Here is a 12,729-nt window from a genome sequence, read left to right as displayed (position 1 = left end):
ACTGGAAAGTGCACAATTTATTTGAGAAATGTGAAGAAACCATGTAGTTGGATCCATGAGCTTAGGATGGCCAGATACTGCATCTTGAGACTTTTAGTTAAAAATTCAACCATCATTTCTATACCTAACTCCTGCAAAATTTCTATATGTAGTATTTTTAAAACCTTTACCAATTAAGTAACCAGCATTACCGTATTTACGGTAGTATTCTTACTAAAATGCATATTCTCATTCTAATCTCATAATCCAAATTAATAATCTCATTCTAATCATGAGAAACCCTTAGATAAGCCTAAATTAAGGGACATTCTTCAAAACACTGAACCAGTTACTCTTCAAAGTGTCAAGGACTTGAGTCATACGTTTTATAACCTGTATTACAAAAACATACAAAGGCCAGGTGCGGTGGCTCACATCTGTAATCCCAGAACTTTGGGAGGCCTAGGCAGGTGAATCATGAGGTCAGGAGTTCAAGACCAGCATGGCCAACATGGTAAAATCCCATCTCTACTAAAACTACAAAACTTAGCCATGCGCAGTGGCAGGCACCTGTAATCCTAGCTACTCAGGAGGCTGAGGCAGGAGAATAGCTTGAACCCGGTCGGCAGAGGTTGCAGGGAGCTGAGATCACACCACGACACTCCAGCCTGGGTGACAGAGTGAGACTTCATCTCAAAAAAAAAAAAAAAAAAAAAGACAAACTGTCAAGGTCATGAAAGGCAAGAAAAGTCTGAGAAATTCTGACAAAACCATGAAAGACTACGGCAGACTATACGAGACTAGGGAGGCATAACAACTAACTGTAATGTGGGATCCTGAACAACAAAAAAAAAAGGACATTAGAGGCAACTGGTAGAATTCAAATAAATTTGGTAGTTTAGTTAACAGCACTATACTCATGTTTTATTTTTCCTTTTTCAGAAAGAATTCAAAAGGAGCAATCAGGGTATTGCATGACATCATTATACAGAGATATGAATCAAGTATGATGCAACTCCAACTACCACATTCTACTGCCCTCCAAAAGGAGGAACAGGTAAGGATTATCCTGCCTGACTAGCACTATACCAATGCTAATTCCCAGGTGTTGTTAACTATACTATAGACCTATAAGATGTGAACATTAAGAGCAGCTGGGCAAAACGTATACAGGAACTCTCAACTATTTTTTAACCTTCTCTCTAAGACTAAAAGTAGTTTAAAATTAAAAGTTAAACACAAAAATGTCCACTGACTAAGGCTTCCCATAAACTATCAAATATGGTTATAAGAGGAAAAAAAGAAACAAAGAATATCGTCTAAGGCAAGCTTGTGCAACCCACAGCCCATGGGCTTCATGCGGCCCAAGGCGGCTTTGAATGTGGCCCAACACAAATTCCTAAACTTTCTTAAAACATTGTAAGATGTTTTTTGCAATTTTGTTTGTTTGTGTTTTAGTTTATCAGCTATCGTTAGTGTATTTTATGTGTGACCCAAGACAATTCTTCTTCCAGTGCCGCCCAGGAAAGCCAAAAGACTGGACACCCCTGGGAAAGATATCACAAATTGTTCTAGAAAACCCACTTTGAAAATGCACCAATGCACATCAAACTTAGCATAATAAAGTTACTCTGCCACACATATGAACTCACAAAAAGGATTAGCTCCATTATGAAAAATAGCTAAATAATCTATATAAAATGCTGTCTGTCTAGAAAATAAACATGAATCCAAGAACCCTTTGGTATAAACCACAGTATTGTTCCCAATGAGATACGAAAAGACAGTCATGAATTAATACAGAAAAAGAGATTTAAAAAAGAAAAAGAAGGCTGGGCGTGGTGGCTTACACCTGTGATCCCAGCACTTTGGGAGGTGGAGGCGGGCAGATCACGAGGTCAGGAGATCAAGACCATCCTGGCTAACATGGTGAAACCCTGTCTCTACTAAAAATACAAAAAATTAGCTGGGTGTGGTGGTGGGCGCCTGTAGTCCCAGCTACTTTGGAGGCTGAGGCAGGAGAATGGTGTGAACCCAGGAGGCGGAGCTTGCAGTGAGCCAAAATCACACCACTGCATTCCAGCCTGGGTGACAGAGGGAGACTCTATCTCAAAAAAAAAAAGTAACAGAAGCAGGAAAATTAAAATAGAGAGTAAGTAGTGGAATGTATGTTGTGGAGTTGGAAGTCAAGACAAAACACAGGGACTTAGAAATGCATCTGTTTTTTAAAGTAAATACTCATTTTCCCCTAGCAATAAAGTATTATATTCCAAAAGGCAAGAAGCAAAAAAACTCACAGTGGTTTAGAAGTACATTGTGAACCGTGACTCCTCCAGCTCCCATAGTGTCTCCTCACCATCTCCCATGCAGTCTTAACAACCTGTGAGAGGGCAGGGCTTCCGTGTGATCTGCCTGCCCAGCCCAGCCTGGTGAGCAGTGCCCTCTGACTGCTTCTGCCTTCAAAATACGTCAGAGACTAGAATACTTAGAGTGATTCACATTAGTGCAGATGGAGAAACGATGGGACTGAGAGCTAAGGTCTGAGGTCAAGAGGCTGGCAACCCCTCCGTGGCATGTGGAAGAAAGCAGTAGTGAGAGGCAGAGCTGACTCATTCAAAACAGAGGGGAGAAAACTTAGAACTCCAGTGAAGTGGAAGTGAAGGCAGAGGAAAGCGTTGCAGACAGAGCGGGACCTGGAAATGCAGACATGCAGCACAAATGAAACAGAAGCAGACAAGAGAAAAGGAAAGATTAGACAGTAAATAATATTCTGAATGAAAATCTCATGCAGATTTCAGATCTCAGTAAAGTCTACAACTCAGTTGTTAGAGTGCTTTCTGTACCCTTGGATTGTCATTAATGGGGGTGACAACAAGATCTGAGTCCATGTAGATAAGCTCTCTCTCATCTGGGATTCCAGGTCCTGCTGACTCAGGTGTCCACTTGTAATCTGAAATGAGAACAAAAGAACAAAAATTAGACTTTGTTTCTGTGACTAATATAGAGCTTTAAAACACTGAACTAACAAGATGCTGAGGAAGACACCACTGTAAAATGTCACCTATATCAATGTACTTCAACTGCTATTCAAGACAGTTGCAGTCTCACTTAATTTTCACAAAAATCCTAAACTGTACATACCATCATTTCCATTTTACAGATAGAAATATAAAACTCTGAGAAAGTAACTGAATTGCTCATGTTACCATTAAGCCTGGCCAGGACTAGAAAAAAGATCTTTACAATTCAATGTTCTAAACTGTGATGAGGCAAACTGGTTTTTCGATTATCAGCATGGGTTTTTTTTGTTTTGTTTTGTTTTGTTTTTTTAGGGATGGAGTCTCACTCTGTCACATAGGCTGGAAGGCAGTGGTGCAACCCTGGCTCACTGCAACCTCTGTCTCCCGGGTTCAAGTGATTCTCCTGCCTCAGCCTCCTAAGTAGTGGAATTATGGGTGCACGCCACCATGCCCAGCTAATTTTTTTTTTTTTGGAGACAGAGTCTTGCTCTGTCACCAGGCTAGAGTGCAGTGGCACGATCTTGGCTCACCAGAACCACCGTCTCCTGGGTTCAAGTCATTCTCCTGGCTCTGCCTCTTGAGTAGCTGGGACAAGGTTTCACCACGTTGGCCAGGCTGGTCTCAAACTCCTGGCCTTAGGTGATCCGACTGCCTCGGCCTCCCAAAGTGCTGGGATTATAGGTGTGAGCCACTGCACCCGACCCATGGCTTTATTTTTCATTCATAGAATGCTAATCAATTTATTTCTGCTTTACAGAATATTCAATGTGAAGTTGAAACTGTAACATAAAAAAATTTTCAGACTTAAATACAGAACGGTTACCTAAGTGTTAAACCTCAATTATTTATTAAGCCTCGTAAGAGTTGATACATAATAAAATGAATCACCATTCACCATCAGTTATTCCTTTGAGATGGTACTTTGTGCTCTATTTAAACATAATTTGTATTCCTAGGGCTATGCCCCAGTATTTCCCATCAGAAAAAAAAAAAAAAGAGGATTTATGCTTAAGAACCTTAAAAGATAAAGGAACAGAGTTAGCTAAGAAAATTCCTGGAAACCCAATGTGCCCCTTGCAACTCAGATGAAAGATATAAGAAAACATACAAACAGGCTGGGCACGGTGGCTCAAGCTTGTAATCCCAGCACTTTGGGAGGCTGAGGTGGGCAGATCACAATGTCAGGAGTTCAAGACCAGCCTGACCAACATGGTGAAACACTATCTCTACTAAAAATACAAAAATTAGCTGGGGGTGGTGGCATGCACCTGTAATCCCAGCTATTCAGGAGGCTGAGACAGGAGAATCACTTGAACCCAGGAAGCGGAGGTTGCAGTGAGTTGAGATTGTGCCACTGCACCAATTAAAAAAATTATATGCAAAAATTAATTTCCTATAGGTAAATTGAATGTAGGCACAAATGCCAAGTTATAAGAAATAGCCCACTCACAACAGCAAAAATATATATAACAAAATGTTCAGGAATAAACTAAATGATCAATAATTGCAATGAGATCATGATCATTAAACGAAAATAATCATTATAAAATTATAATCTCTTCTTTCAAAGTGAACACATTATGTATAAAAACAGAAGTAATGATATCAAAATGTATGAGATGTATGAGGTTACAGTGAACTATGATCATGCCACTGCACTCCAGCCTGAGCAACAGGCTTTTAAAAAAAAAAATGTAATCGCTGTTTAACTGGGAATTTCATCATAAACAATTTTTCTATTGTCTTTTTCCTCTTTTATATTTTACAAGTTTTTTACAATTATATATGTTTTGTAATAGAATAAAAAGTATCATTTAAAAATTATAAAACATAAGGCCAACACAGTGGCTCACACCTGTAATCCCAGCTCTTTGGGAGGCCAAGGCGGGCAGATCACATGAGTCCAGGAGTCTGAGACTAGCCTGGGCAACATGGGGAAACCTCTACGAAAAATACAAAAAATTAGCCATGCATGGTGGCGCACACCTGTAGTCGCAGCTACTCAGGAGGCTGAGATGAGAGACTCACCTAAGCCCAAGAAGTTCAGGCTGCAATGAGCCATGATCCTGCCACTCCACTCCACCCTGGGTGACAGGAGTGACGCTCTGTCTCAAAAATAAATAAATACTGAGATATATATGTAAAATAAACTACCTTAGGTATTCACATTATTGATTATATTTTCTCAATAGAAAGATTATATATTCCTCTTTATAACCATCTGCCAGAAGAGCTTCAACATCTATGGCATTTCAGAATGAATTTTTTTTTTTTTTTTTTTTTTTTTGAGATGGAGTCTAACTCTGTCGCCCAGGCTGGAGTGCAGTGGCGCGATCTCGCCTCACCGCAACCTCCACCTCCCAGGTTCACACCATTCTCCTGCCTCAGCCTCTTGTGTAGCTGGGACTACAGGCGCCCACCACCACACCCAGCTAATTTTTTGTATCTTTAGTAGAGATGGGGTTTCACTGTGTTAGCCAGGATGGTCTCCATCTCCTGACCTTGTGATTTGCCCTCCTCAGTCTCCCTCAGTGCTTGGATTACAGGTGTGAGCCACCGTGCCCGGCCCAGAATAAATTTTTAAATTTACATTGATTTTCTATTTCACATAACCAAAAAATTAGCACAGTGAGATTTTATTATAACCTATTTATACTAAAGTTCAAAGCAGAAATAAGCTTCACATGGTCCAAATACACTTCACATTACATCAAAACTAGTTAAAAACTAAAAGCAATTATATTTGTCAAGCAATAAGTAGCATAAAAATAACTTAGAATTAATTCAAAGTAGGTCTGCATTCAACACAACTATGATTGAAAGAAATTAAAGTAAGACCTAAATAAGTACAAATACATCCTGTGTTCATGGAGGAAAACTTAATATTGTTAAAATGGCAGTACTTCCTAAGTTCATCTACATAGTCAATGCAACTCTGATTAAAATCCCAGCTGGCTCCTTTGCAGAAACTGACAAGCTGATCTTAAAATTCATATGGAAATGCAAGTGACCCAGAACAGCCAAACCCACCTTAAAAAACTTTCTGGAGGATTCATACTTTCTGATTTCAAAGCTTACTAAACAGCTACAGTAATCAAGAGTGTGCTACTGGTATAAGGACAGATGAAGAGATGAAAGAATAGAATCCAGAAATAAACTTTCACATATACAGTCAATTGATCTTCAGTAAGGGTTCCAAGACAATTCAATGGGGAAAGAATAAGCTTTTCAACAGATAGTTCTGAGATAACTGGATGTCTAGGTGCAAACAATGAAGCTATACCCCCTACTTCATGCCACATGCAAAAATTAACTCAAATGGATAAAAGAGCTCAATATAAGAGATATTGACAAAACTATAAAACTCATAGAAAAAAACATAGACAGAAACCTTTGTGACCTTGGTGTAGCAATGTTTTTTTAGATATTACACCAAAAGCACAAGGAGCAAAAAAACACAAATGAAGAAAGATAAATTGGACTATATCAAAATTTAAAATCTTTGTGCTTCAAAGGACACCATCCAGAAAGAAAAAAAGACAATCCAGAAAAAGGGAGAAAATTGTTATAACTCCTATCTAGAATATGTAAAAAAATTCTTACAACGAAATAATAAAGAGATACATAACCCACTTAAAAATAGGTTAAATTTTGGAATAAATATTTCCCCAAAGAAAATAGACAAATGGCCAATAAACACATAAAAAGATACTCAACAACATTAGCCATCACGTAAATGCAAATCAAAACCACTAAGACATAGAAATTCACACCTACTAGCTGGGCGCAGTGACTCACACCTGTAATCCAAATACTTTGGGAGGCGGAGACAAGTGGATCATTTGAGGTCAGGAGTTCGAGACCAGCATGGCCAACATGGTGAAACCCCGTCTCTACTAAAAATACAAAAATTAGCCAGCTGGTAGTGGTGCATGCCTATAATCCCAGCTACTCGGAAGGCTGAGGCTGAGGCAGAAGAATTGCTTGAGCCTGGGAGATGGAGGTTGCAGTGAGCCAAGATCATGCCACTGCACTCCAGACTGGGCAACAGTCAGACCCTGTCTCAATCAATCAATCAATCAATGGAATCTCACACCTGCTAGATGTGAAATAGGATGGCGATCATGAGAAAGACAGGCAATGCAAAACTATTCACAATAGCCAACAGGTGGATGCAACCCAAGCATTCATCAACAGATGAAAAGATAACAAGGCGTATTAAATACATACAAGGGAATATTATTCAGCCTTAAAAACAAATGAAATTCTGGCACATGCTACAACATGGATGAACGTTAAAGACATTATGCTAAGTGAAATAAGCCAGGCACAAAAGGACAAATACTATATGAGACCACTTATGCCAGCAGTCCCCAAACTTTTTGGCATCAGGAACCAGTTTTGCAGAAGACAATTTTTCCACAGACAAGGTTGTGGGAGATGATTTTGGGATGATTCAAGGACATTGCATTTATTGTGCATTTTATTTCTATTATTATTACATTGTAACATATAAGGAAATAATTGTACAACTCACTATAATATAGAATCAGGGCTGGGCACAGTGGCTGACGCCTGTAATCCCAGCATTTTGGGAGGCCAAGGTGGGCAGATCATGAGGTCAGGAGATCGAGACCATCCTGGCTAACACGGTGAAACCCCGTCTCTACAAAAAAATACAAAAAATTGTCGGGGCGTGGTGGCTGGCCCCTGTAGTCCCAGCTACTCACGAGGCTGAGGCAGGAGAATGCCGTGAACCTGGGAGGCGGAGCTTGCAGTGAGCCCAGATTGCGCCACTGCACTCCAGCCTGGGTGACAGAGCAAGACTCCCTCTCAAAAAAAAAAAAAAAAAAAAAGACTACAAATGATAAGCAACATAGAATAGATATTTAAGGAAAGGCTTTGAAGAGGAAAATAAGATCAAAATAAACTAAAAAAATTATTACAGAACAAAGAGATTCTAGGGAGAAGACAAAAGAGTATCAAAATCACTTTGTAAAGATACTTGTGAATACATTACATGTATAAAACAAAACAGAGGCCGGGCGCGGTGGCTCACGCCTGTAATCCCAGCACTTTGGGAGGCTAAGGCGGGCGGATCATGAGGTCAGAAGATCAAGACCATTCTGACTAACATGGTGAAACCGCGTCTCTACTAAAAAAATCCGTCTCTACTAAAAACACAAAAGTTAGCTAGGCGTGGTGGCGGGCGCCTGTAATCTCAGCTACTCTGGAGGCTGAGGCAGGAGAATCGCTTTAACCAGTGGACTGTCAAGAGAGGTAGGCTGCAGCAAGCCGAGATCGCGCCACTGCACTCCAGCCTGGGCGACAGAGTGAGTGAGACTCTGTCTCAACAAAAAGAAAAAAAGAAAGAAAACTTTTTCTTGAGAGAGAGAGAGAAGTCTCGCTCTTCTCCCCCAGGTTTGAGTGCAACGGCTCCATCTCAGCTCACTGCAACCTCCGCCTCCTGGGTTCAAACCATTCTCCTGCCTCTGCCTCCCAAATAGCTGGGATTAAGTCGCCTGCCAACACGACCGGCTAATTTTTCTATTTTTTAGTAGAGACGGGTTTCAGCATGTTGGCCAGGCTGGTCTCCAGCTCCTGACCTCAAGTGATCAACCCGGTTGGCCTCCCAAAGTGCTGGGATTACAGGCGTGAGCCACTACGCCCCGCCAAAAAACCGAAAATCTTAAAGGTCTTTCCCCTTCCCCGCCTGGGCTCCAACAACTCGGGAGTCGCCCTTCCCCGCCCTGTCGCGGTCCCCAGAGCAGGTGGGCTCACTGACGGCGACCATGGGTCCCAAGAGGGCTCCGGCAGCCGCGGGCTCCCACCTCGAAGCGCAGCGACAGGGGCCGAGAGGGGCCAGCAGCCCCCAAGCCAGCCCCGCGCTAGGAGTTGGAGAGACGCGCCCTCCGCCTTCTCCCACCCAAGCCTGGAGCAGTGCCCGGCGGGCTAGTTGCGGGAGAAAGGGGCGGGGAACTGGGGCCTCCCTGGGGCAGGTTCCCCTTTGTCCTGGGACTCTGGGCACCCCCTTTCCGCCCTCGCCCTGCCCCGCGAGGCCGCCACCCGGCGACTCACCTTGATGTTGCGGTGGAGCGTGAGCCGCGGCTGTGGCTCCTGGTTCTCGTGGAAGATAGAGGCCGGCAACTTCAGTTTGGCCTTGAACGCTGACAGGGACATCTTTCCCTCATCTCAGGCGGGAGGGGCGCGGAAAAGGAGCCTGTCCCGAGCCGCTGTCATGGCCGCGACCACCCGGCGGGGCCCCCGGCCGAGCTCTCGCGGCTCCACTTCTCCCCGCGGCGGTGACCCTCGTGGGAGCGCTGCTGGAAAATGGCAAGGGACACCGAGGACTTGGCGGGAGCTGTGTGGCGGCCTGGGGGGCTGCTCCCTTTATAACCGACTCCACCGACAGGAGGCGCGGCTCCGTCAAGCCGCAGCTTAAAAGGGCAACAGCACCAGCGCCCCCGCTACCGCCTGGGAAAGGGCTGCCCCTACCCCGCCCTGGTCCTCGTGGCCCCTCACCTCTTACCCCTCACCCCTCACCCCTCAACCCGGCGCACCCTGCGTGTGCGCGCTCCCGGCTGCCCCCTCCTCTCTTGACCCAGCACCTTTCTGCCCGACCCATCTGGTCCCTTCTTCACACTCGCGACTGGGCGCCACAACCACTAAATCTGTGTGTGTGTGTGTGTGTGTGTGTGTGTGTGTGTGTGTGTGTGTCCCTGTCCCAAGGGGGCGTGGCTCACGCCTGTAATCCCACCACTTTGGGAGGCTAAGGCCGGCGGATCAGGAGGTCAGGAGAGAAGACCATCCTGGCTAACACGGTAAAACCCCGTCTCTACCAAAAAAAATACAAAAAAATTAGCCGGGTGTGCTGACAGACGCCTGTAGTCCCAGCTACTTGGGAGGCTGAGGCAGGAGAATGGCATGAACCCGGGAGGTGGAGCTTGCAGTGAGCTGAGATCGCGCCACTGCACTCCGGCCTGGGCGACAGAGCAAGACATAGCAAAAAAAAAAAAAAAAAAAAAAAAAAAGAAAACTAAACCTCAAAGGATCACTAGTGGTCAGCAATTATATGCAAATAAATAGGAAAACGTACTAAAAATGGATAAATTTCCAGACACATCTAACCTACCAAGATTGAACCATGATGAAACCCAAAACCTGAACAAACTGATAACAAATAATGGGATCAAAGTGGTAATAAAAAGTCTCCCAGCAAAGAAAAGCCTGGGACCTGATGATTCACTGCTGAATTCTAGCAAACATTTAAACAAGAACTAATACCAACCTTACCCAAATGATTCCAAAAATAGAGAAGGAGGGAATACTTGCAAACTCATTCTACAAGGCTAACATTATCCTGATACCAAAATCAAAGATACAAACAAAAAAAGAAAACTACAGGCCAATATCACTGATGAATACTGATGCAAAACTCCTCAATAAAATATTAGCTAACAGAATTCCACAACACATTAAAGTTGGGCTGCAGTGTCCCAGGTTCACTCAACCCTTCCCGTTTTCGTCTCTGTGTGTGTCTACTTTGCCGTGTTCCCAGGTGGCAGCGGTGGTGGCAGTGTTGGTGCATGGGCCTCCCAGGACAAGGGGAAAGTGAGTATGCCCTTTTCTTGCCCCTTGCCAGGCGTCTGCAGCCTGGCACAAGCTCTGGCCAGGTCTCCAGGCAGGGGACCTGGAGATGTTCTTTTCCAATTTCTGGATTTGTAACTTGAGGCAAATTCTGGGCACTAGAGTCAGAACTAAGATGAGACTGAATCAGGGGAGTCTGGGGTCCTGAGAGGCAGAGACCTGAAACTGTCTAGAGCGTGTGGGGAGCTGGGTGCATGTTCAGGCCAGTTGCTTCTCTCTGTGCCTCAATGTTCCAGGTACCCTTGGAGGGGCTGAGATCCTAGGGATTCCTGGAGCCTGGCTGCATGGCCTGGCCACTTTGATGCCCTTGTGTTCTCCATGACAGGACAACAAGGCCGAGGAGAATGGCTCCGACAGCTTCATGCGCTCCATGGACCCACAGCTGGAGCGGCAAATGGAAACCACCCAGAACCTGGTGGACTCCTACATGGCCATTGTCTACAAGACCATGTGGGACCTCATGGTTGGTGTCACGCCCAAGACCATCATGCACGTCATGATCAACAACGTGCATGCACCGCCTCATAGGGGCAGGCGGCTCCTGTGGCACTGGAGATGCAGGTGGCCATGTTGGCCTGGGGGAGATGCTGACCAGCCCTATGGGACCAGGTCCAGGGAGGGAGGCACGGTCCACAGCAGAGCTGTCTCATAGAAATATAACGTGGGACTGGGGACAGTGGCCCATGCCTGTAATCCCAGCACTTTGGGAGGCCAAGGCAGGAGGATAGCTTGAGCCCAGAAGTTTGAGACCAGCCTTGGCAAAATAGTGAGACCTGGTCTCTACACAAATATTTTAAAAATAGCTGGGTTTGGTGGTGGCACGTGCCTATAGTCCTAGCTACTTGACAGGCTGACATTGGAGGGTCACTTTGAGCCCAAGAGTTTGAGACTGCAGTGAGTGGTGATCTCACCCACTGTACTCCAGCCTAGCGACACAGCGAGATCCTATCTCCAAAAACTTTTTTTTAAAAACACTGAGTAGGCAGGTGTCCTGGTGGCATGATAGGTCCTGGGTCCCCTCCCAGATCTGTGACCTTGGACAGGTGACTTTTCCTCTGGACCTCAGTGTCCATATCTGAGTGAGAAAAGGGCGGTGGGGAGGCATATCTTGGAGTCTAAGCGGTGTAGAAGCAGCATGTGAAAAGCCATACTCAGGGCTCCAAGTCCAGCACAGTGTCCAGCACAGGCATCAGGGCAGCACAGGCATCAGGTCCCAACCTCCTTCCCTCTTTGCCCTCTCTCAGACCAAGGAGTTCATGTGATCAGAGTTGCTGTCCAACCTGTACCTGCATGGGAACCAGAACACTCTGATGGAGGAGTTGGCAGAGCAGGCACAGTGGCGTGATGAGATGCTGCACATGCACCACGTGCTGAAGGAGGTGCTCAGCATCATCGGTGACATCAGCACAACCACCATCAGCATGCACACGGGGACCCGTGGACAACTCCTGGCTGCAGGTGCAGAGCGTCCTTGCCAGACGCAGGTAGCAGGGCTGGCCCCCATGGCCTCAAAGCTCCCCAGCCCCCATGGCTGAGCCTGGGGCCTCTTGGAACAGGCTCCGTGCCCAAGCTGGCAGTTGTGGGTGCTCTCAGGAGCCGTCAGGGAGCTCGTGGTTTATGGTGCAAGGGCTGAGAGCTTGGAGGGGGTTGTGTGTGGGGCTGTACTCTGAGGTGGCCAGAGGCCCAGGAATGTCATCCTGGGCATGCCGTACCTGTTGTGCTGTCTGAGCCATGCTGCCAGGGTGGGGCATCCAGCTCCCAGCCTGGATGCCTTGGAGTGCTGAGAGCCAAATCCACTGCAGAGCAGGGGTGATAGGGTCCCACCTCCTCTATCTGTCAGCAAAACAGTGGTGATCTAGGAGAAAACCTCGAGAGCCCCATACACATGGTCAAGCCAAAACACACCTCACAGGTCACATAGGGGCACACAGCCCCCTTCCCTCCCTCCCACGTACCATCATAGCTGCTAGCATGGCACTGAAGGCAGGGTCCCTGGGCCCCACTGAAGCACGACCACCAGCCAGCAGGCTCACGCACCTTGGCTTGTTGCTCCTAGAGGTCGGCCCTGCTCTTCAGCCAAGGG

At 45.6% G+C, this 12,729-nt stretch overlaps 1 protein-coding gene and 1 non-coding gene across 2 annotated transcripts in view; one reads left to right on the top strand and one right to left on the bottom strand.

Annotated features, from left to right (window-relative positions):
• Nucleotides 1-12,087, top strand: part of LOC129050365 (putative GED domain-containing protein DNM1P46) — an 86,875-nt gene extending 74,788 nt beyond the window's left edge. The window contains exons 2-3 of the mRNA XM_054532410.1: nucleotides 10,972-11,176; nucleotides 11,891-12,087. Coding sequence (XP_054388385.1) covers nucleotides 10,972-11,176; nucleotides 11,891-11,991 — 306 coding nt within the window. The 3' untranslated portion in view covers nucleotides 11,992-12,087. The remainder of the gene's footprint in view (nucleotides 1-10,971; nucleotides 11,177-11,890) is intronic.
• LOC129050614 (U8 small nucleolar RNA) lies at nucleotides 928-1,059 on the bottom strand. Its single transcript, XR_008514293.1, has one exon. It is a non-coding gene; the product is annotated as a U8 small nucleolar RNA (small nucleolar RNA).
• Nucleotides 12,088-12,729: the final 642 nt, after the last annotated feature.

This window comes from Pongo abelii, chromosome 16, assembly GCF_028885655.2.
Source record: "Pongo abelii isolate AG06213 chromosome 16, NHGRI_mPonAbe1-v2.0_pri, whole genome shotgun sequence".
Classification (NCBI taxonomy): domain Eukaryota; kingdom Metazoa; phylum Chordata; class Mammalia; order Primates; family Hominidae; genus Pongo; species Pongo abelii.
This window is presented reverse-complemented; position numbering and strand designations above follow the sequence as displayed.